Source organism: Gymnoscopelus braueri, assembly GCF_963280865.1.
Source record: "Gymnoscopelus braueri genome assembly, chromosome: 8".
Lineage (NCBI taxonomy): Eukaryota > Metazoa > Chordata > Actinopteri > Myctophiformes > Myctophidae > Gymnoscopelus > Gymnoscopelus braueri.
Genome location: NC_137609.1, coordinates 34161067 through 34187175, shown reverse-complemented (window position 1 = coordinate 34187175; position 26109 = coordinate 34161067). Strand labels below are relative to the sequence as shown.

Sequence of the window (26109 nt, the reverse complement as noted above, 5' to 3'; positions counted from 1 at the left end):
TCTCTGGTGGGGTTAACTTGTAGCGGGTGAAATAATAGTGAAATGAAACTGTTGGTCATTTTGCTGGGGACCCACTGGAAACCCCTCAAGGACCTCTGGGGGTCCCCGGACCCCACTTTGAAAACCACTGCTCTAAAGACTGCCACCCAGTGGCTTTAAAATGGGAAACTGCAAGCAGGGTACCAGCCACCTACATAACTTTATTGGGATTTCAGTATTGTCCCTGCTGTTTATCGATACTAGTGCAATTGTGTGCTAAATGTGCCCCCAACACTTTCTCCTTAAACTAAATAATTGCTATCTCCCTTGCTCTTAGGACACGGTAGACCCTGTGCTGGTCACAGAACTGAAAGCAGCCGCGCTCACCTTGACCCCTCCTCCCTGCCAACCAGGGCCTCAGGGCCCCCCGGACCAGGAAGTGAGGAGGCCAAAGCAGGATGCGGCGGAAAGGGCAGCTTTACCGCAGGAGGAACCTGAAGAGACGAGAGAGGAAGTGAAGAACAAAGAGGAGGACGAGTCGAACACTGTGCCTTTCTCCAGTGATTGGACACGGGGTTCCGTGCGGCGCGTTACACGGCAGCTTGAGCAGCGGATGAAACAGGAGCACGACTCGCCGGCGCCCTCCCTGTCTCCCCCCTCTGCCCCCCTCAGCTCATCATGCACTCAGCGGCGTTCCCAATTCCTCGGGCCCCTCCCTGCCGCCGGGCCTCCCCCGGAGACAACGGCCGACCCCCAGGACACAGCCTTCTGCTTGCAGGGGTCCGCTGTTTGCACTGTGCAGGAGGAAGACGACGAGGAGGAGTGTGATGCTCTTGGGAAGTGTAGTCCAATGGAGGCCGAGAGCACTGTTGCAGCTAAGGGGGAGACGCTCCGCGGCGAAGACCGGAGCACTGCCACGCACAAACTCCCTGCCAACGGTAGATCTCTCTCTGCCTTGTCACCTTGTCTCCCTTGCCCCTCCTTCTACCCCTCCGTGCAGTCCACCTTCACTCCGCTTTCCTCTGTGGATTTCCTGTGTTTGGAAGGCGTGACGGAGCAAGAGTCCTGCACGGACTGGGACCACCCGACAGACTATCCCCAGGGGGACATTATCATGAGGGAGACGTGGGAGACGCTGCGTGAGCTGGGGGCCTTCCTGAGGCAGGTAAGCTCTGGTGGACCCGTGAGGGATAGGCGCATGGACCGGGGCTGGGACCACGGTCTGGCCGTCACCCCGCAAAAGAGAGCCCACGGCATCCGGCAGAGGGCCCGAGAGGTTGAAGCCAGGATGCGCCAAGCAGGCCTCACCCCTCCCTCCACTCTGATGAAGCGCTCAGCTTCTCTGGCAAAGCTGGGATGCCTGGAGCTGCTGGCCAATGACTTGAGCGAGTGGGAGCTGAGCCACGCCTCGTCTGTCCGTTCCTCAGCCGAACCCCAAATCCACGCTCCCATCGACGAGTCCAAGAAACAGCGGGTCCACGGCTCCCAGCCGCCTCCGCCCGGAGACCTCATGGCCGGGCCGGAGAGACTCTGTGATGGCGGGAAAGCCCCTTCGGGACTGCCCCCTCCGCTGCACCACCAGAACCAACCGAGAGGGAAAGTCCCCGACTCTGGCCAAGTCCTGTTGCAGTCGCCCGGACTGATCTCCGTGGCAGCCAGGCAGCAGTATGGTAGGACACACCCTCTGCGGAGACTGAAGAAACGGACTACCACCCTCTACCACACCATGTGATCCTCGCCATTTTCTGTATGTGTGATTGTGTGCTCTTGAGAGGTAGAGATGGAACATAAGTGCATATTTTGGAGAAAAGAAATTGCCTCCTTGCCTTAAAAGATATGTTTAGTTTTGGGCCTGTAGTTTTACTAGCACACCTCCAAATAAAGTGTAATTCATGTTCTGTCGTACGATGTTGTCATGTTACGAAAATAGCAGATGTACAAGCTCACAACGCATCACAGATGCAACACTTTGTGAGCTTGTACAAAGGCTATTTTTGGCATGACACCATTGTACGACAAACTATAAATCTGGCTTAATACGCGTGGGAAAAAAAAATAAAGACTTCATATAAACATTTGCATGCCAAATCATTCAAAACGCATCAAAATAATCCTCAAAACTATACACGTAGTATGATTCTGCTCTTATTACATTGAAGCTTTCATGTTCACTCTTAACGTTATTTTCTTCTCCATTGTAAACTTAAAGGACGACTTGCCCGCTTTTCAACCTATCTTCATATAATTGGTCCTCACTAATACTCATGATAAAATTGTACAATTTTTTTCTACTTGGTCTGTGTCTCATAGGAGGGCTGTGGACAGTCCAGAAACCTGTCTACCAGTGACATCGTTTTTTCCAACAAGATTTCAAATTTTTTATTTAGATTTTTATTAACACGAGAACAATGGCTTCTTTTATTGCATTGCAACTTTCCAGGAATAGAAAGCCTGCAGTTTCTATTAGCTTGGATTCCCCATTGATGATGTCACTGGTAGACGGGACTCTGAACTGTCCACAGCCCTCCTCTGAGACACAGACCGAGTAGAAAAAAATTGTACCATTTTATCATGAGTATTAGTGAGGACCTATTATATGAAGATAGGTTGAAAAGCGGTGAAGTCGTCCTTTAATGTTTGCCTCAGCCCAGCATTGCAACACGTGAGCTTGTAGAGCTGCAATTTGGGAATATTTCTACAAGCTCACAATGCCTTGTGATGCCTTGTGAGCTTGTAGATTGGCTATTTTCGCTATAAGTCGCACAACGAAGTTTATAGGGCTTAAGTGGTAGCAGGAAATCTGTTAACTTTGGAAATAGTCTACAAGATTAGTACATAATGTAGAAGCACTCTTGAGGCCAGAAATGACAAACGACACAAAGATAGTGGTATATGGAAAATGTAATTTTGCAATTTCTCTTCCCCCCCCCCCAAATCAAAATGTTGCAAATCAAAGTCCAGGAGTCGTTCTCATGAATGACTTTCTTGGGGTGAGCCACAGTCGGAGTGAGCTAGGCTTCAAGATTTGGACCTCATAAGCTGAGGGTGATTTTAGATGTGGATATTTTTATTAACATAAATCTCAACTTGAACCTCAGTTGAGCCACCGTGTTCCCGGAGGCTGTCTGTAGGTCAGCATGGCGAGGGAAACGCAAAGCTTTTCTGTCATCTTTAGACTGCAGAAAAGGCAAGTGGCTAGTATAGAGAGGGCTACCAAAGCAAGGCTGATGGGTTTATCTCATGAAACAACAAATGAATACAGTACACAGGTCGAGTTAGCAAGCTGGTTGTATACTAGTGGAACACTGAAATACAATGAGGCTGGTTTTGTTGTAGGTTTTTCTGTTTTTATTTTAGTTTAAACTGTCAACTACACTTTTACCTCAGTTGGCCTGCACCAAATCTCATCAGCTGCAATGTCCGGCTCTGGATTCCTGGAATGTCACTGAAGGCCATCCACACACTCAATTTCAATTGAGTCAATTTCACAACTCGGAAAACTTAAATAAGCACTTCTCCCATTTCTAGAACAGTTTTGATGCCACTAAATCTTGTGTGTGTGTGTGTGTGTGCGTGTGTGTGCGAAGAATGGTTGGCGAGAGTTTGTGGAACATGGATTTATTGGGAGCGAGTGAGTGTGTGTTGTGTATTTCCTTTTCTTTAGGAGATTTTTTTTCTTTTTTCTTTTTTTTACTTTTGTAAAGGTTTATATTGTAGTGCGTTTATCATAATAATGATATGAATATGGTTTTATAGCTGTTGATCTGCGCCTGTGTGTGAGTGCAACTGTGTAGCACAATGTGTGTGTGTGTGTGTGTGTGTGTGAGTGAAACTGTGTAGCACAATTTTCCCCATGTGGACGTGTACAGTACATGTGTAATTGATCTGTCCCTTTTGTACACATCAGGGGTGTGCCTATGGCAAGTGCAGTATCCCCCTGCAGTTTTTATCAGAAATTGGACGGGGAGGTCTGTCGATCATGCACTTTACTCCCATCTTTATTTTGTAATGTATATGCGTGTTCTTTAAATGTATGGTTTCTGCTGTTGGGGAGCATGCTTTTAGTGAGTAGCTATGTGCGTGTGTTGTGTGTATGTGGTGTTCTGTGCAAAAAAGATGTGTATCCCCCTGCCCCTCATTTTAAACTATCATTGTAAATATTCTTTTATATCACATGCTTCAACTGTGACCATTAAAGATTTTTAGATTATTGCAAGTGTGAGTTTCATTTGTACATTTGTGTTATAAGTTAAAATAAACACTAATATCGTTGGCCTACCAGTCACTAATACAGGCAAATATAATTCCTAACATTCAGATTAGTCATATTTATGTGATGTCATGAGATTACTGGATAAAGTAAGTCCCATCAAGATTTATTGTGTACCAACTGGTTGTTTTCGACACCTTTTCAAGAATACCTGTAATATGTAACGATCAAATATTTTATTACCAAGAAATTGCATAAGTAGGTCACCTACTTTCAGTATCCGTATGCACCTTCCCTTTCTATCTCAAGTTACAGGAGAAAGAAAAATGACATTTAAGCCTTAAATGAGTTGTACTGTGAAACTGATGAAGTAACTTTTAAAATCAGTCTAGTGGTGCACTGTTTCCCAAACAATGGATTGGGGCCCATTTGTGGGTCTCGTACTCATTCTTTTTTCAAAAGAATGTCATAAATAAGTACAGAAATCTAAGAAATTCTATACATTTCTCCCCCCCAAAAAACACTTTTAAGAAGTAGTGAATATAGCAGATGTACTAGCTCACAACGTGGCGCGAAGCTTGTACATCTGCTATTTTCACTAGTTTGGGTCCTGGGGAGATATAAAAATCCCTTTTAGGTCTTGAGATAAAAAGAACTTGGCCTAGTGCATTAAAATGGCCAGACTCGATTCAATTACCGATATGAAGGACACATCTAAACCTAACAATTGTTAAATGAACTACATGGGCCTAAGGCACCGTATGCTCATTGACAACTCTTCAGAACAGTCTAACCCATGTGTAATGGGGAGTCACTTGTGCTGTGACGTTTTTTGGCTCTGTATTGAATGTCAAATAACACAATGGGCATTAAAAGGTCTATTATTTAGTTACAGAATTATTGTCTGCCTTAATGTTTTGTTGTAAGTCAAGGATTGGTTTGAAATCACAAAAAATTAGAAAATGTGCTCCTCGGAGCACAGGTCTCCGCCAGTACTGTTCCTGATTAATCCTGTCTTACCTATTTATATTACATATTGTCACGTGTCACTTGACCAATGTTAGCTTGGCTGATGGAAGCTCACTTCAAAAAATATAAATGATTTTTTGAAGTGACACACCTATTTATAGGTTTCTATGTCATCATGCGTCTCGCTAGCCAATCAGAGAGCATTGGTGACAACAATATTGTCACGTGTCACACGAAGCTTGACCAATGTTAGCTTGGCTGAGACGGGACAAGAACGAAAACATACTCTCCACCTCCACCATTAAGTCAAGATAAGTCCACTGTCCATGTAGGGAAATCCATATTCTGCCATAATCACAGTTGAATCCTCAGATCGATCCTGAAATAAACAAGAACCTGACATGAAATCACCTATTTTGGGCATATCACTATAGGTGATATGACCAAAATAGGGATGCCAGATGGAAAGCAGTGAAATGGTTGTTATGGTTTATTTACACACTAATAAACTACTGTAGCCTATAAAGTAGTTCAAACACGCTCCATCTTCAGCGTTAACAAGCTGCTTACGCACTGATGCTTCAGTAATAATGTTGTCATATCAGTCAGAGGGACCAGACCATTACATTTAACTACTAATACATACTGTATGTGCTTTTACTTAAAGGTAGGGTAATGTTTGGTTAGAACAAAACGTTCTTTGTCTTCTGATAGTTCTGATAGTAATCATGGCTATATAGTGTTTGTTCAGTAACAGGGGTCTCCCTGTATCTCCAGCTCTTTAATAAACAGAAAATACATTTTCCAGGTGGGTTGCAAAATACCAACCAACCAGGGAGAGAGTACCCATTTATCAGCTTCAATTTTATAGTGTTCCGGTTCCAATTTTGTCTGCTCATTTCTTTGTGCCATCACTTCCAATTCCACTTGCTTAATCTGTATTCGGTGTGAGTTCTCTATCCTTGTTGGATCAAATTGGTATACCAACCTGAAAACCTCTGTTTAATAATAGCTGGAGACACATGGAGACTCCTGTTACCGAACAAACACTAAACAGAATATAGAGCTATTTAACACTTATTTTAACAAAAGAATATCACTACTTAAGTGGGATTTTCCATGCAGGATTATTACTTGTAGTCCAGTATTTGTACATTGCTGTATTGGTATACTTACACTTCTGGACTGCACATAGGGCTGGGCAATATATCAGTATTAGATTCAGTGGTGGATTAACTTAAGTACTGTACTTTTTTTTAGGTCTTTTTTTTTTACTTTACTGGAGTATTTCCAGTTTTCAGTACTTTTACTTCTATATATTAAGTATTATACTTTTACTCCACTACAATTATTTGAAAACGTTAGTTACCAGTTACTTTGTAGATGTTGATTACCATTACAAAACACACATTACATACTTCAGCCCTATATACATTTACAGTAAATGTACTTAGTTACTTTACACCACTGCTTACTACTAAACTTATGTTCAGGTGATTTGTGTCGCCCTCTACCGGTGGAATGGGAGGGACAACACAAAAGGCACATGTGTGCAGGCTCAGGGCTCAGTCCCTCAGGGCTCTCTTCTAGTGTCTTTTCAGTTTTCGCTCTTTTCAGCCAAAGTTATGTCCAGAATATCATGGACGCTGGTTGCTGGGGTTTAAAGGTAGGCATGCCCAATATCACTTATAGCCTACCCTACCTTTAAGTGGTTAAATTGGTATTTAACTTGAAAACACTTCTGGGGTCATTTTAACCTCTACTCAGGCTTTTGTGTGTAGGCTACCCAACCCAATGTGTGTTCTTTCCAGTGGTGTAAAGTAACTAAGTACATTTACTCAAGTACTGTACTTTTGAGGAACTTTTACTTTACTGGAGTGTGTCAATTTTCTACTCCACTACATCTCATTGGCAAATATTTTACTTTTTTACTCCACTATACAAGTAGGCTATTTGAAAACTTTAGTTACTAGTTATTTTGTACTACTTTGTCAACTTCTAACTACCTGGTATGTTGAAAACACACTGGTTCTGGTGACTGATATTGTCCTTCTAGTGTGCTCTTTCCAGTGGTGTAAAGTAACATAAGTAAGTACATTTACTCAATTACTGTACTTAATTTTCATTCATATTATTTGAAAACTTTAGTTACTTGTTACTTTGTAGATTTGGATTATTACAAAACATACATTAACCACTTCAGACCCATTTTGCCATTTGAAAATAGCAGATCTACAAGCTCACAATGCCTCGCAATGCAATGCATTGTGAGCTTGTAGATCTGCTATTTTCAAAAGATTTTGATACATTTGAAAACTGCATAATGAGTACTTTTACTTTTGGTACTTTCAGTACATTTTTATGCCAATACTTCAGTACATTTTGAATACGGGACTTACTTGTAACAGAGTATAGCTACATTGCAGATATTCTTGATACTTTTACTTAAGTAAAACATTTGAGTAGGCCTACTTTTTCTACCACTGGTTCTTTCAGCTACTTTTTTTCTTTCAAAACAAGGAGATCGTGTGATTTCAATATGTCTAACATGGTTATAAAAGCTCAATGGACTTTAGGTCTTTACATCATATCACTGAAAACTGAAGTAGCAATAAAATCGCGATACATCAACAAAATACATCGTGTATGCGCAGGCTGCAGTGGATACGCCTAATTGGGGATCCCCCCCACCCCCCAATCAAGAAGCCCCCCACACACACATAGCCTACTTAAAAAGCACAAGGTCATCCTGGTTAAAAGACCTCCACATCCTTCCTCCACCTAGAAAACAAGAGGTTCCTTGAATATATATTTGTTAGAACTCGGTACCCTTTTCTTTCATATATATTAATTCTCTAACTGTAATTGATTCATTTTCATCTTAAAGAAAATAATAAAATACATACATTTTTAATTTTTAATATATTCTTATTTTTGCCTTCAAGTCTATTCTTCTCCCCTCAGGGCTGGCGTGCGGGCGGGTGGGCATGTATGTTAGGGTTTGTTTTTGTTGTATTTTGTATTGTGTTTTCTCTGTACTGTGTTCCTTGCGTGTTGTTAGGCTACTGTGTGTCTTCTCAAAAAAAGAAGCGCAAGGTGCGACGTCAGGTCACGACACGCACATTGTATGAAACAAAAAACAAAACAACGCATGGCAATCGAGGGATTCGAGGCTATACGCACAGTGCGGCACAATGGACCCCGTGGTGGTCCACACTATAGCGACACTGACCTCACGGTCCAGTGAATGACGCGCTACAGATTGTCCACTACTGACACAGTCCGTTCTAAAATAGACGACAACCCCCCCTCCCCCCTCCCCCTCTCTCTCTCTCTCTCTCTCTCTCTCTCTCTCTCTCTCTCTCTCTCTCTCTCTCTCAGTGCGCCTGTTCAGCAGGTCCCGCGCCGGCTCTAGAAAACGGGATCATTTTAGTCTTGATAAAAGAGGACTAAACGGGGACCGAGGCATCTAAGGCTATTATCCAGGGAATCAGGGGGGAATCGGGAGAATCCGGAGGTTCAGATCTCCATAACCTGAGGTGAGTGTCTATTATTATTATAATAATAATAATAATAATATTATTATGGTGGTGTTGTGTGGGGTGCTGCTGCAGAGAGCCGTTAGGTGCGTCAGTCCCGTTATGCTGCACTGCTAGTGAAGGAAAAGTGCGTCTCTTATGTGGAATCCCCTATAAGCAGTGGTTCTCAAACTTTTTCATGTCAAGGACCCCCAACTTGACACTTATTAGCCCGCGGACCCCCATTTTAAAAGATATGCCAGGGGACCCCCATAGGAGAAGATCTTTTACGGCTCTAGCAGTGATTCTCAACCATTTTAATTTCAAGGACCCCCAGTTTGGCATGCATTAGGTTATGGTGCGGACCCCCATTTAATTGCGTTTATATCTCTGGGACCTCAATAGGGTCCATTTGGTTCCATTTGTACACTCTCAGAGTTACAGACCCATAAGGGTCCATTTGGTGCCTATCTATCCATCATTTAGCTGGGGACCCCCTGGAACTCCTTCAAGGACCCCTTTGAGAACCAATGCCCTAAAGACGCAGACAGATAGCATAGATATAACAGTGTGTTGTCAGTCACACTCACACATTCCCACAGTTTAGGGACAGTTGTTGTGTGACACTGCACTTTTCTCTCATACTATAGTCCTCAGAGTCGTGGTTGCAGCTGTCGTGGGCTTCTGAACTGAGCACGACACGCTGTACACCAGCGAGAGGGGAGACCCCCACCCCAACCATGTGGTGTAAAGTAACTAAGTACATTTACTCAAGTACTGTACTTAAGTACAATTTTGACTTTACTGGAGTATTTCCAATTATCAGTCCTTTTACTTCTACTCCACTACATCTCAGAGGCAAATATTGTACTTTTACTACAATTATTTGAAAACTTTAGTTACTAGTTACTTTGCAGACATAAATGATTACATTATAAAACATACATTTACTACTCTAGCCCTATTTTATACCTAGGCTATTTGAAAATAGCCGATCTACAAGCTCAAAACGCGTCGCATTGTGAGCTTGTAGATCGGCTATTTTCAAACATTCTAGTACTTTTACTTTTGGTATTTTAAGTACATTTTGATACCAATACTTTTGTACTTTTACTCAAGTACATTTTGAATTCCGGACTTTTACTTGTAACAGAGTACTTCTACATTGCAGTATTGATACTTTTCCACCACTGACCCCAACCCACCCCCTCTCAATAACTATACTTTCTCATGCTCATCAATAACTTAGAATCCGTCTCTCTGCTTATCTCTCTTTATGTGCGCTTGTAATCAGGTTGTGTCTGTAAGTTCTGGACAAAATGTGTCAACATTTTTGCCCTATCATTAACTTAAAAGAGCTGGAGGGTTGTGGAAGGAAGAGACTGGTTGGACAGGGTGGTATATATGCACTCTAAAATCCTGAGTCGTAGCTCCGAGAGTGTACAAAGGGTCCATTTTGGTTCCACCGGTACGCTCTCAGGGGGGAATGAACACTCAGGCTTTGGACAGTGTAGCCTACAGGGCAGTGTGGCATGTCTATATTAGGAAAGTGGCCGTGTCATTCTTTCACTCTGCCAGAGAGAGAGAGAGAGAGAGAGAGAGAGAGCGAGAGAGAGAGAGAGAGAGAGAGAGAGAGAGAGAGAGGGAGGGGGTTGGGGTCTCAGCAGTGTGTGAGCAGATACAAACTTCCATTAAACGCTTTATTCTGTTCGATCCTGAAGGCGAGACGTATGGGATTAGAAATCAATGCACATGGTGTCCTTCCCATTCCATGGTGTATTTATTGACCAAGGGAAGTTAATTTGACTGACAGTGTGCCAACACTATATATCCTCTTGGAAATACATGGCATAACAGTAATACACAACATAAATGTTGAAATATGTCATAATCTGGATCTAGATTCCTAGATCCACATTAATTGGCAGGAAAGAGTGAGCCAGTTCGCTTTTAACCACTTGCACCCTTTTGTTGTCCGGAGTCCCCCAGGGGTCTATTCTTGGCCCCCTCCTTTCTTACCTCTACACTATCTCTTCAACAACAATATCGTTGCCATAATGTTCACCAATTTTTCCTGCATGTCTGCTTATTATGACATGCCCAGAATAGTGACACTATGGTTCATGAGGTTAAATATATACAGTATCAGTATATGTATATATATTTTTTCCCCACCCTTTTTTTATTCCCACTTATAAAAACGCAGGTGTGCTGAAACCCGCTGTGATTGGTTGCCAGGTGGTGGTGGTTCATGGTCATCCACAGTTCCAAAAGAGGAGTTTTGACCCAGTTACCGAGTGCCTTCAGGGAGTGGAACCGGCCTACTTCTGATTTGGGCCTTTAGTGTCAACACTATATACGTCCATGTGCTCATAAAGTCATATTTCAGATGCAGTGGTGGAAAAAGTATTCAATTTCTTTTCTTAAGTAAAAGTATCAATACTGCAATGTGAAAATACTCTGTTACAAGTAAAAGTCCGGAATTCAAAAGTACAAAAGTATTGGTATCAAAATATACTTAAAGTACAAAAGTAGAAAGTAGCCTACTCATTATGCAGAATGTCCCATTTCAAAAGTTTTCAAATGTATAAAATGTATACAAATCTTTTGAAAATAGCAGATCTACAAGCTGATGCATTGTGAGCTTGTAGATCTGCTATTTTCAAATGGCCAAAATGTATATAGGGCTGAAGTGGTTAATGTATGTTTTGTAATAATAATCAAAATCTACAAAGTAACTATTAACTTATGTTTTCAAATAATTGTAGTGGAGTAAAAGTGCAATATTTGCCTCTGAGATGTAGTGGAGTAGAAGTAAAAGTACTGCAAATTGGAAAACTCCAGTAAAGTAAAAAATACCTCAAGTACAGTACTTGAGTCCATGTACTTAGTTACTTTACACCACTGGTCAACACTATACGTCCATGTGGTCATAAAGTCATATTTCAGATGCATATGTTAGATTTACCAATCCTACGCTGTGAACTTCACATTCCACTCGGTGTGTGAAGTGTCACATCACATCACTTACGTAGGTGTCATGATCCCATCACTGTTTGTGTTTAACCACTCAAAGGGGTGTTTAAAGGTAGGGCAAGTTTTTGTTAAAAAGGTTAAAGTACTATATTCTGATAGTAATCATTGCTCCTTCCTATACCTCAAGGAATTAGTCCCCCTACAACCCGACACCCGCTCTTCAAACACATACCTCCTCAAAACCCACAAGGCAAATCTACGTACCATGGGCGACCGGGCTTTCTGCTCGGCCGCCCCCGAACTGTGGAACGCCCTCCCCGTCCACCTGAGAGCACCACAGTCGGTTGACTCCTTTAAGAGAGGACTAAAGACCTACCTTTTTAGCAAAGCATTTCTTTTGCTGGTTTTACCTCTAGGCTTTATGCCCCCGTGTTTTAATAGTTTTCTTTTAGTTTCCTAGTTGTTGTTTTCTTTTATTGGTGTGATGTTTCCGTTTTTATGCAATTGCCTTCTGTAGCACTTTGAGATTTCTTGTGAATGTAAAGTGCGTTATAAATAAAATCCATTATTATTATTATACAGAGCGTTTGTTCGGTCACAGGGGTCTCTCCAGCTCTTTAGTAAACATAATATAGTACATTTTCAGGTAGGTGACAACATTTAAGCCAATCAGGAGAGAGCACTGAACATGCATTTTCTGTTTAATAAAGAGCTGGAGACACATGGGAGACTCCTTTAACTGAACAAACACTCTATAGCAATGAGTACTATCAGAATATAGAGCTATTTAACACTTATTTTAACCAAAGTAAATCACTTACCCTACCTTTAACTTTAAAACACTTCTGGGATCATTTCAACGTCTACTCAGGCTTTTGTGGGTACCCCAGACAGTTTTTAAGTTGCTTGATTCAATATTTAGATATTTAATATCAGTGGTGTAAAGTAACTAAGTACATTTACTCAAGTACTGTACTTAAGTACAATTTTGAGGTACTTTTACTTTACTGGAGTATTTCCAAATTTCAATACTTCTACTTCTACACCACTACATCTCAGAGACAAATATTGTACTTTTACTCCACAACAATTATTTGAAAACCTAGTTATATATATATTATATTATGAAACACACATTAACCACTTCAGCCCTAATTTATGCATAGGCTATTTTCAAACATTTTAGTACTTTTACTTTTGGTACTTTAAGTACATTTTGATGCCAATGCTTTTGTACTTTTACTCAAGTAACATTTTGAACACAGGTCTTTTACTTGTAACGGAGTATTTTCACATTGTGGAATTGATACTTTTACTTGAGTGAAATATCTAAGTACTTCTTCCACCACTGTTTAATATTCAATTTATCAGACGCACCCCCATCCTATATAAGTCCATTGAACTTCTAACTATGTTAGACATATTGAAAAACACATCCCTGGTACTGGTGACTGATATTGTCCTTCTAACTCGCGTGTGAAAATGCAATCTAATGTGTGAAAGAACACACATTAGAATAGAATCTAATGTCTGTTCTTTCAGCTACTTTTTTCAAAACACGGTGCCCTCACACAATCGAAGGACAATAAAAGTCACCAGAACCAAGGACAAGGGTTTTCAATGAGTTTAGACTCGATGAAAAAATGTAGTTTGAAGTTCAATGGACTAACAGTATATAGGAAGGGGGTGTGTCTGATTAAATGAATGTGAAATATCTAAATATTGAATCAAGCAACATAAAAACTGTCTGCGGTGCACACAAAAGCCCAAGTACAGTATAAGTTAAAATGACCGCAGAAGTGTTTTAAAGTGAAATACCTCTTTAAATTAAAACCGGGGTCCCCCAGGGTTCTATAGTCCACTCCTTTTTACCCTCTACACCAAATCTCTTTCCGAAAATACGTGTTGTGAGCTTGCAGATCTGCTTTTTTGACAAACGTTTGCCCCGTTCGGTCCATTTGTTCCACTTGGTTCCATTTGGTTCTAAGAAAACGTGGAACAAAGTTACAGCGTCTTTGTTTGTGACATGAGGTTGCATTCTGGTTCTGGGTTTTTCCACTCTGTCTTGTGTCTCTTTGAAATTTGGCTCTCAAACAGTGTTTGGTGGGACAATCGGCTATTAATATCTGCACTGATGTCTATCATAGTTCGAGAATGCCTCCTGTGTATTTTTTTTTTTTTTTTTGATGAGGCTTATAGCCCCTCTGGCCTGTTGCCGGGGACAACAGCATAACAGCAAGATGACAAGAACAACAACGTACTGTAATAGCACAGTAGAGAGTTAAAACAAACCCTCATGTATTAATAATAGCTTTTCAATAGAGTATCTATTGCAAAAAATATGAATAGATCCATAGTGCGATAAAATGACTATAGACCAGTATCCGACATGGCTGTGAAATGTGTTAACTGTGTTGCAGAACAGTATTAGTAAAAGTAATTAGCACAGCTCTACTACTCATTCTGTATCCTCGGGGAACATAATAATGACACAGCAAAAATAGACACGATGTGTCAAAATCAAGAGTTACCCTAAAGATGTTCAGCAGCAAAGAAACAAAGCAAGGAAAGCAAAGAGTTTTACTATCCTGCATTAACATAAGTTAGAAGTACAGGTAACAGCGTAGCAGAGATTGAAGATATTCTGTTATCCTTTAGGGGAAGGTGGATACGGTCACTATATACAGACACAAGCCATCATGCAGAACAGGAACACTGGAAAAAGAGGACGCTTTACATGATGAGAGCAGAGCAGGGCTGTAGTCTGTAGAGACTTCACCACTTACACCATACATACAGTACTGTACTTATATGCTCTATACCAGTGGTTCCCATGGCAATGCGACGTGTTGTGAGCTTGTAGATCTGCTATTTTCACAACTACCTTTTTTTAAATTTATTTTGTAATGGAATTTAGATTTTTTTATGAATAATGTATGTGTGTGTGTGTGTGTGTGTGTGTGTGTGTGTGTGTGTGTGTGTGTGTGTGTGTGTGTGTGTTTTCAAAACTACATTTCTATACTGGAAGTCAATGGAAGTTGGATCGGGTTGAAACTTTGCCCAAAAACAGAGATGAATGACATCGTAGTACTGACATCATAGATGACTGATGTTATAGATCCACATCTGAGATCTACATAGCCACGCCATTATAAGACCCCATCTTAAAAATGTCATACCATACTGGAATTAATGGAATCCAATGGCTTCCTTGAAAAGAAACGAATCATAGTCAATGGCCTAAACACGCTAGACCACCAATTACAGTATGGTCTGGTATGTGAAAGTCACGACTTGCACTCTGCTGTGAGACTTGACTGCTTTAAGACTCAACTTGGCTCAAGACTTGAAAGCAAATCTCTATATGATTTGAACTGGTAAAACCGCACGCAGCTTATTGAATGAACATTGCAACTTTATTTGTATCACTATCTAGCTAGCCCATTAAGACCTGGGAAGCCTATACGTTGTCATACCTTTAAAACCGGGAAAGCATCGGTCATTTTAGAAGATAAAAATAGAAGTTGCGCCTGCTGGCCTAGCGGTCCAGGCACATACCACATGTAGGCTCTAACGGTTCGAATCCCGATCCCGACGACCTTTGCTGCGTGTCACTCACCATCTCTCTCTCCCTGTCCTATCTTCACTGCAATACTATTAATAAAGGCAGAAAAGCCCCAAAACAAAACAAATAGTTTTTCAGAAAACATAAGTTTTAATTAGGATTTTGAAGGCTTTTTTTTTTATTTATCACACCGTTCTCCCTTTTTGTAGTTAGTTTGGACTAACCTTGGTACCTGGCAGGGCTGGGCACCTCCAAACTGGACTGGATATTATAAATGGGGATGCGCAGAGCTGTAGACTTGAGACTTGGACTCGAGTCTGACCTAAGCCGCTACAATAAGGACTTAATTGTGACTTGACTTCTATTGTCAAATTACTTTGACTTGTCTCAAATTACTTGGACTTGTTTTAAATGACCCTAAGCTCTGGATCAGAGACTCTTTTATCCCATTTATACCGGGAACCCCTATACGTAACTATACCTTTCAATCCGGGAACCCCTTTTGGGGTTGTTGTTGCTATGTACAGTAGCCTATATAGCAACATAATTTTTTTGTAAATTTTGAATAAATATTTGTAGTTTTTCAGAAAAATCAGTCATGGAATTCTGGATCAATCAGCAATTGATCCAGCAATCGAGACAATATTCTAGGTGGTGATGAGTTATGCTTTATGTACATGATATCATGGGTAGAAGTACAATAACACTGTCAGTGGTACGGTAGTTCTGCCTCGAGCACAGGGCAGAGATCATGGTTATACTCTGCTTCAAGGACAAACTGAACCATAACAAGATAGGCTGTACCAACAATAGCTATAGAGACATCTAGGCTCTTACAAGCTGTCAAATATGATAATGTATTGTAGAAGTACTATAAGCTGGGCCGGACTTACCGTTGGGCTAGGGTGGGCTGCAGCCCAGGGGCCCCCAACTGGGGGGGCGTCCGAATTTTTGGTTTAAAAAAAAAAAAGTTTTTTTATTTTATGATCAAATTGTAAAGTATTGCAATCCAATTCATGTGAGATTTGTGTTTAGTTATTGTATAATTAGTTGTTTTATGGTTAAAACATTGAGAGCTTCTGCTCTGCTATCCACACTGCAGACACTGACTGTGGTGGCTGTCAAAGCCTGATCCGGTCTAAAGCCCGCATACTGTATCCAGTATTTTCCACACACACATAATGCATCCATATTACATACTACTCCACTTCATGGAGTACATTTTTTTGCACCGAATTAAAGTAACAAAAACCCGGCCTCAACTCCTATAAATCCGGCCCTGATTATAAGTGATGGTAAAATATCAAAGTTAGATATAAGCAGCCATATAACTTCTTCCTCACTGCCTTACTTGCCTTTATGACCTGTCTTGTTTTCCTGCTTCCATGTGTTCTATGATCAACACAGCGATGAGTCGCAGCATTGTACGGCAGAGTAAGTTCCGCCATGTCTTCGGCCAGAGTGTCAAGACCGAGCAGATGTACGACGACATCCGCGTTTCCAAGGTGACGTGGGACAGCACGTTCTGCGCCGTCAACCCAAAGTTCCTGGCGGTTATCGTGGAATCCAGCGGAGGAGGGGCATTCCTGGTGATACCCGTCAATAAGGTGAGCTAGGGCTCAATAGCCGCTCAAAGCACGTTGCACAATCAAGCACACAATAAAACCCCAAGTGTTCATTTAACTCTGAGAGTATACAAATGCAACTAAATTTGCTACTAAATTTGTAAGCTTCAGATTTACGAATGGACTCATTAATGCTGAGGATTTGACTTTGCACCTTATGCTGCAGCTTCATGTTTGTTTGGTACTGATTTAGCGCAGCAAATTATAATTTTCATGGTCGTTCATGGACCCGGTTTCCTGCACAAGTGCAGACATTTTTACCATTGAGCTAATAGAGCCTGCCTGCTTGCTCAGGGGATCAATTGAATCTTGACCTAAGTTCAGGTCAAAATTCATGTCAGATCCTGTGTCTAGGTGAGCAGCCTGATCTCCAGCCTTTTTAGTATACATTGCACGGACCCAGTGCACGTCATTCCGTGCATAGTTGCCTAGAAAACCCGAAATTCCGTGCATATGTACGGCGAGTCCCACGGTGGGCGTAACCAGTTGCAACCCGGAAAAACCCGGAAGCAGAGCAGTCCCCACAACAAAATTTACGATTCTGTGCCTATCGGTACGTAACTCAAACGGCGCTGAGTAGGCTCAAGGGAACGTCGCAACGTTCGGGACGGCAACTCGTTCGCTTTAGCTCACTCGGTGGTCCCTTACGTGGCGACAGTTCCCTTGAGACTGTGCGCCTCCGAAATGGTTTAGAGTCAATGGGGGAGATGCGAGGCGGCTATGCACGGATTTTCGGGTTTTCCAGTTGTCTATGCACGGAATTTGAAAAACGTTCAATGACAACGTTTCCTCTGGCGATCGGGTTGCAACGAGACATGACCTTTGACACAATCTAAATGTCTTAATAGAAGAGCAGGGAGATAAAATATAACCACCCCAATTGTATAGGTTATATTGTATTATCATACTCTACCATACAGATTGGACCACATTTTATTTTATTAATTAGAACCCAGGAGGATTTTCCAGGGAAAAGATTAGATTATAGGCCTTTTCTGGTTCAAATATAAGACACTACCATAGAAGAATTAAGGCTCATATAAGGAATTCTAACAAATAGGCTATTCCCTTTGTCCAGAAATTCAGCATAGGCACAACATTGTCTCTAAAGTGGGTTCGCAGCCTAATACATATCTATTTGAGGGCCTTGACATGAAAATGTTTGAGAACCACTCAACTAGGCCAGTGGTTCTCAACCTTTTCAGAACGTGACCTCCCAAAATAATCATATTTCAACTGGGAACCCCCCCCCCCACCCCGACAAGCACTTGGAATTCTAGGAGTTGAGGCATTACAGATAAATATAGTGAAAATAGTATCTACATGCTAGGTGATCTACACGTTGCGAGGCATTGTGAGGGCGGACTGGCCATTTTGCATATCGGGCAAATGCCCGGTGGGCCGCTGGGCCAGTGGGTCGCTGGGCCACAAAAAAAAAAAAAAAGAAAGACGTTTTTAACGCGGGTCGCGCGGCCCAATTATTAGTTACGTTAATGTTTGGGCTGGGATGCTTTCCAGCAGTGGCCTCAGTGCGGCTGCAGAGTTCATGTGCAACCTAGGTGGGGGGCTATGCTTTACATAGGGTTGCTGGGCTGGAACAGTGAAACGTGCCCCCCCCGCCCCCCCCCCCCCCCCGTTGACAAAACGGCCCGGGGGGTGGCGGGCCGGTTCGGACCAAAATGCCAGGGCTGAATTTTAATCCCAGTCCGGCCCTGTGTTGACTATTTTCACAATTTTGTCTAGTCTCTTCTCAGGTAATATTCACAATTTTTCACAATGTTTGAAAATCTTTATAGTATAGTTGGTTGATTACTTTTGACTCTAGTCTTATTTTTTTTGGAGTACTGTATTTAAAAAGTTCTTAAAAGTCCTTAAATTGTCACTTTAGAAATGTGCAGATATGCTGTATACACTTATATACTGTATGTTGGTTTGTTTACTGTTGAGTGAGAAAACAATGTTGCACATTAAGCTTATCATCTGGGGACCCCCCAAAATCATTTGGGGACCCCCCTGGGAGTCCCAACCCGCAGGTTGAGAACCACTCAACTAGGCTACCAGTCTCAGCCCACTGGGTAGGCTGCAGGTGAATTGCCCTTCTTGGGATAAAGTAATCTGAATCTTAATCTAATCGTTTACTACAGACATGCGTCTCAGTTCTCTGGTTATAAGGACTATTGATATGCTATGAGAGCAAAGGAGGAGCACGAAGATGTCCAGTCATAAATAAGAAGTAGGATTTTTTTAAGATCATGGTACTTACTAGTAGATCTACTGTAGTTAGCATATGCGGCGAAACTACTGTAGCAAACTAAAATCCTCCATTGAGAAACATATCCTTTGTTTTTTATTGATATAATTGACCAATGAACTTACAGTTTAAGGATTAAATATTTAATTTAGCAAACAAGCTCTTCAAATGCTGCTTCTTAAACTGAGATCCACTCCCCTTCTAGCTCCATTCAACTTTATATACACAACAGCAAAGTCCTCACTGTTAAATGTATCCATTTGCAACTCAGAGTGTGTACAAATGTAACCAGATGATAACTTTGAGATGACTTTGTATGTGATATGTACCATGTTTACAGTTTACATTTTACAGTTTAGGCATTTAGCAGACGCTCTTAATCCAGAGTTCATGAAAGGGTTTCCCTGCCTGTCTGTATGATAGAGTCAAGACGGCTTTAGAACTCTGTGTTCCCTGTCCCAGTCAGTCACCTCTCCAGCCCATACTCATGGGTTGCCCTCCCCTCCCCCACTCTGCCAGCATCACGTTTCTGTCATACATGGCTGAGGGCAGAAAGAGAGCACAGGAAAAATATACGCAATATTTAAAATGCATGAACATTTAATCCAGGTTGGTTTTAGATTTCCTTTGTAGGCACACAGGGTTACAAACAATATTTCCCTCTTGTGGCTGACAGGCGTCAACCAGCTCTTGACGCAGGTCAATAACAGCTCACAGGAAGAAGGTTTCTTGTTGTTATTGTTTACTTTGACACAAATTTATTCAAAGGACCCTATTTTAAGTGCAGGGGGTCCCCTCTCTTGGCCCCAAGCCCAAGTTTTAGACACCCTGGGGAAGTATGACTGTGTCACTGAAATAAAAATCCAATCATGGGAACAGAGCAACAGAGGCCAGACAGAACAGACCTACAGTATTAGGCAGTGCTGAGTCATTTGGATGTTAAAGTTTCCCAGGACTTCCGATAGATCCTAACTTTGGCTAAAAATACACGAGACAGACACCTGCCTTGCATAGTATCAAATGATGTGCTCAAGTCCCCTGGTCATGTAGCTATTGTGTAGTTTGTGTCATATACTGAACATGTGCTGCTGTGTAACAGACAGGGTGCAAAGTATTTGTTATGCCACTCAATGGACAGTCACTAACTAACTAACTAACTAGCTCACGGATCACAGACAGCTGTAGTTTTGGAGCAGAGCTTGGTTCATAGGAACAGATTGAGTACACAGTAAAGTCCTCAGCGTTCATTTAAGTCAGAGTCTACAAATGGAACCAAATGGACCCCTAAGGGGTAAATTAACGCTGAGGAGGATTTGACTGTGTAGGGCTTCCAGCTTGGGCCTTTATTTCAAGTGAAAAAGACACAAGTTAAGCATATTGTATAGTTAATAGCATTGTATTTGGTTATAGCAATGTGGCTGCATGTGATGTCTAGCTCAGGGGTTCCCAAAGTTGGGGTCACGACCCCACTTGGGGTCCCGGGAGACTGACGGTGGGGTCGCGAAATTATTTTGGGTCATAAAAATGATAATAATAATAATAATTTAATTTAAATTCAACAGAATGGATGAAATACAACCTAAAATGATAAAAAATACTACATTTTACCATTTTAATACATTTTAAATGCGCACCGAACGTGCAAGTTTATGTGCATAAATTACCCCTGCAGGTTTGGGTGGGGTCACGAGTCAATGGCCCCCTTATTTTGGGGTCGTGGGCTGAAAAGTTTGGGAACCCATGGTCTAGCTGATTCCAAAGTAGCAGAAATGTATCTGTATCAAGAATACTTTTATACATCAGTGATTTTATGTCTATCAGTCAGTTTGTAAAAATCACATGTAGTATCTCTTCACTCCACCGTACACTTTGAATCTTTTCCAAGAAGCCTGACTTAAAAACGGATTTGTGCTTTTTATATACATTGAAATAAAAAATGTTTGGCACAGCTGTGCAACTCTGACCCCAATACGACACAGTGTGAACTTGTAGATCGGCACCATGGTACGACGGAGCATAAATTTAAAGTCATACTGTGTATTAAATAAACGTTTTTTTAATATAATCTTACTGGTATTTTCACAATAACCATTCCACATGAATTTGCTTTTTGACAACTTCTCTAAACACTATTTTTAAATGACATGTACCGGAAATGTACCAGAAATGTATTTAATTTTGTATTTTGTATGAATACAGTTTCTGACAACTCATTGCGTTCCAAATTATCCTTGGGCACATAGGACACTGCCGCATTCATTTTTTAGTTGTCCTTCCATATAGACAAAGGCTATAATGACAACGGAGATCAGAAATAAATTTAACGTTACACTGTATGACCTCAAAGCGATAGAACGTTGCGATGAAAGATCACAGGGTTCTGAATTAACCCTGACATGAGTCTCTCTGTTAAATCCTTTAGTGTTAAATCTACAGTGGGATGGGTTCAGCAAGGTCAGAAGAGTTGTGTAATGTCACTGTAACAGCAGGCGGAATTGGTGTGATAGTAAAGGGCAGGTTAGCTGGAGAGACAGACAGACAGACAGACAGACAGACAGACAGACAGACAGACAGACAGACAGACAGACAGACAGACAGACAGACAGACAGACAGACAGACAGACAGACAGACAGACAGACAGACAGACAGACAGACAGACAGACAGACAGACATATGGACATAATATATTGGAGGGCCTGGTGAACAGACAGGCTATTAATACACAGCAGGCTAGGCTCTAGCGCCCCTGCACCGAGTCCCCAATGGGCCACAAGAAAAACTCCCCTTTCAACGACCCGTCACTAAGCTATAAATACACACCGCTTGTGTGTGTGTGTGTGTGTGTGTGTGTGTGTGTGTGTGCGTGTGTGCGTGTGCGTGTGCGTGCGTGTGCGTGTGCGCGTGCGCGTGTGTTACTATACTTGTAAGAGCCAAATGTCCCCACAAGTATAATAGAATTTGAGAAATAGACATAGTGAGGACCATTTTCCTGGTCCTCACTAGGAACAGATTCGGGTTGGGGTTAGGGTTAGGATTAGGATTATAGGCATAGAGTTTAGGTTTAGAGGTTGGGGTTTGAGTTATGTTTGATTTATTCTTAGTTGCATGCCGGTGTCGTGCAGACGTGCACCGAAAATAGCCTGTGTGTGTGTGTGTGTGTGTGTGTGTGTGTGTGTGTGTGTGTGTGTGTGTGTGTGTGTGTGTGTGTGTGTGTGTGTGTGTGTGTGTGTGTGTGTGTGAGGAGTTTGCTTTGAGGAATTTGACTCTTGCATACAGTAGAAGGAAAAGAAGCAAGAACATTTTATACAGCAGAGGAGATACACAACAGTTTGAAATAATAGTAAGGAATAACAAAGTAAATATATTATTTGTTTAGAATATATACTATTATAGTATAATAATAATAATAATAATGATGATAATAATAACTAGAAAAAGTGCTCCTCGGAGCACAAGTCTCCACCAGGTCAGGTAGGTTATTATGGCCTCCTGGTGGCGCTATAATAGGCCAATGTGAAAAGGGTGCCATTTCTTCTTAGGCCTTGCACGGCAATCGGACACTGCATTCATGATTTGAGGCATTTTGTTCCAAAAATGTGGTTTGCTAAATTAGACCAGCTGGTGGCGCTATAACAGGCCAATGTGAAAAGAGTGGCATTTCTTCCTCGGCCTAGTGGGAATGTATGTGCAAAATGTCACGGAAATCGCACACTGTGTTCATGATTTGAGGAATTTTGTTCAAAACGGACCTATCATGCAAACTTTAGAAGCCAATGTTAGCCAAGTAGGATAGAATATGAAATATCAGACACATCCATCTTGATCACATGACTATATAGAGATATTGTGTACCGATTTGCGTGATTTTTTAACAGAATCTGAAGGAGTAAGAGCAAAAAAATTGTTTTACAAAACTCAGCCTCCTGGTGGCGCTCTAAAAGGCATATGTGAAAAATGCAGGGCAAAGGTTTTTCCTTGGCCTCTAAGGAGTGTGCATGCAAAGTTGCACGCAGATCGGTGCAGTTATAGCTAAAAACTGCACCGATAAACTTTGGAAGCCAATCTTAGCCAATCAGGATGGAATATGGAAGATTGGACAGATCCGTGTTGATCACAAGGCTATAGAGATACTGTGTACCGATTTGCATGTTTTTTTTGAAGAAAATCTGTAGGAGTAATATCAAAAAATGCGTTTTGCAAAAGTCGGCCTCATGGTGGCGCTATGACAGGCTGATGTGAAAAATATGGGGTAGAGGTTCTGCTGTGGCATCCAGGGAGTGTGTGTGCGCAGTTTCACAGCGACCGGGCCAACGGTGGCGGAGATTAGCCGCTCACAGACAGAAGGACGGACACATGGAAGGACGGACGGACAGGGGGCAAAACATACTCTCTCGCCATGCCTTGCCTGGCGGAGACAATTAATATCTCTGATACTAATATTAGTACTAATTTCCAGTGTTGTTGGCCAGTAGCTTATCTTTAAGTAGCTAGGCTACTAGTTTAACTACATTTCCCAGTAGCTTGTGCCTTGTGGGTAGCTTTACTACTTTCAGAATGATGGAAGTTTTTCCACCATGTACCAACTTGACAAAAAGTACATTTTCAGTTGCACATCCACATAAAATTGCACAACAGCTGAGTTTTGGGGTCAATTTGACCATCACTAATTTCTATAATTTGTAGCTTTTGCACAGTTTTATGTTTTGTTAAATAACTCAATGTCATAACATGTCCTCAGCCGCATTACCAACTGCATTAGGTACAACGTTGCTTCAATGTAGCTAGCTACTTTTACTACAGTAAATAACTTGCAGTGTACTAGCTACATATTTTAAAAGAGAGCTTTTATTGTAGCTCAGTATTTATTATAAAGAGCTTCTACATAATTAGTAGTTTTCTAATAATATTAATATTTATGCTTACTAATACTAATATTAATACTAATACCAATACCAATTCTAATATTGATTCTATCACAGTTATACAGAGAGAGATATTGTAGCTTACAGTCCTAGACTGTGTGAGTTTTCACTTTGTCATGAGACTTGTAGCAATGCCAGTGCAAGATAATGTACACTGTATCTAACAAGGAGTTTTGTTTCTGCTGTGTGTTGCAGACAGGTCGCGTGGATAAGAACTACCCGCTGGTGACGGGGCACTCTGGACCTGTCCTTGATATCGACTGGTGCCCTCACAATGACAATATCATAGCCAGCGGCTCCGAGGACACCACTGCTATGGTAAGACTACCTCGAAATCAGTGTTGCCAGATTTTGCGCGTTACGACACGGTGTGAGCTTCTATTCTGCTATCTTCACAAAGAAATCTTGGGAAAAAAGTGGGTGTCCCTGACACAAAATGTTCTCAGTTGGGGATACGGCAATACATTGGCAATTACATATTAATTTGGGGGTCCTTGACATGAAAATCTTTGAGAACCACTGGTTTAAGCAACATTTAGGAAGCAAACCCAAATAAACAACTACACTTTAGAAACACGCCCAAAAGAATCGCATCCTGCAACTACAGTACCAATATTTACAAGCGGCTTTATGGAAAAACAAGCCCAAAGTCGCTTTTAATAAGCATACATGGCAACACTGCTCAAAATGTATATGTGTGTGTGTGTGTGTGTGTGTGTGTGTGTGTGTGTGTGTGTGTGTGTGTGTGTGTGTGTGTGTGTGTGTGTGTGTATGTGCGCGCGCACGCGCGCGCAGGGCCGGTGCCAGGAATTCTGGGCCTCATTAACATTGACACTTAACCACGGTCATTGCAGGGGAATATTTTCATACGAAAACTAACAGAACAGAATACGCACATCATTTGCTTGAGGCGCTCAGTTGGAAAAAGATCATGAAGAGAAAGAATAAACCTGCACACTCATCTGCTCCAATGTAATTTTATGACGTTCGGGTCAAACTGGGGGACATTTTCAATAATGTGAGCTTTGTGCAGTACTGTAGATCTGCTACTTTTTGTCTTTTTTTTGCCATTCATCATATGACAAAGTATATGTAGGGCAGTGGTTCTCAAAGTTGGGTCTGGGGACCCCCGGGGTCCTTGAGGGGGTTCCAGGGGGTCCCCAGAACATTTTGTTAATACATTTTAACCCCTTTATCCATATTTTATACATTGGCTTTTCAAAAATAGCAGATGTACAAGCTTACAGCGCACAACGAGCTTGTAAATCTACTATTTTTTATCATGTTTTTAAAGATCTTAAAGAATCTTAAGTGTTTCAGATGGGGGTCCGCGGCCAAATGCATATCAATTTGGGGATCCTTGACATGAAAATGTTTGAGAATGAGAACCACTGGTTTAAACATTTAGGAAGCAAACCCAATAAGCAACTACACTACAGAAACAAGCCCAAAAAAACTGCAACCCACAACTACCAATATTTACAAGCGACTTTACAGAAAAACGAGCCCAAAGTCACTTATAATATAAGCATACATGGCAAAACACTGCTCAAAATGTGTGTAACGTGTGTAGCGCGTGCGTGCGTGCAGGGCCGGTGCCAGGAATTCTGGGCCTCATTAAGATTGATGTTGATGCCTATCAATGTTGAACATTGATAGGCTTTTTCTGCCGTTATTTATAACGTATAGTGAAGACAGACAGGAAACAGGGAGAGAGAGACATGCAGTAAAGATTGTCAGGAAAGATCATGAAGAGAAAGAATAAACCTGCAAACTCATCTGCTCCAATGTAATTCAATGACAGCGTTTCGAGCCAAGGCTCTTCATCGGGTCAAACTGGGGGATATTTTAAAAAATGTGAGCTTGTACTGCTGTTTTTTGCCATTCATCTATGACAAAGTATGCACAGCTTAAGTGGCTACAACATTCTGGCGATGACATTAATAATGTGAGGCCCCATTTAACCGTGGGACCCACAAATCACTATCACTTCTCACTGCTTTATGACAGCCTTGTGTGTGCATGTCTGTGTGACAGAGAGAGAGAGAGAGATAGAGAGTGGCTTGTGCGTGTGCGCGTGTGTGAGATAGCTA

General features: G+C 41.5%; 2 protein-coding genes across 4 annotated transcripts in view; both read left to right on the top strand.

Annotated features, from left to right (window-relative positions):
- Positions 1–4191, top strand: part of ssh2b (slingshot protein phosphatase 2b) — a 37928-nt gene extending 33737 nt beyond the window's left edge. For 2 of the 3 annotated variants that reach the window (XM_080434790.1, XM_080434791.1), the window contains one exon: positions 317–4191. In XM_080434790.1, the coding sequence (XP_080290916.1) occupies positions 317–1711 (1395 nt within the window). In that variant the 3' untranslated portion in view covers positions 1712–4191. The remainder of the gene's footprint in view (positions 1–316) is intronic. The other variant, XR_013933567.1, reaches the window with a different exon arrangement.
- Positions 4192–8544: 4353 nt separating this feature from the next.
- coro6 (coronin 6) overlaps positions 8545–26109 on the top strand; it is a 28814-nt gene continuing 11249 nt past the window's right edge. Inside the window, exons 1-3 of the mRNA XM_080434812.1 lie at positions 8545–8697; positions 16625–16824; positions 24212–24334. Coding sequence (XP_080290938.1) covers positions 16627–16824; positions 24212–24334 — 321 coding nt within the window. The 5' untranslated portion in view covers positions 8545–8697; positions 16625–16626. The remainder of the gene's footprint in view (positions 8698–16624; positions 16825–24211; positions 24335–26109) is intronic.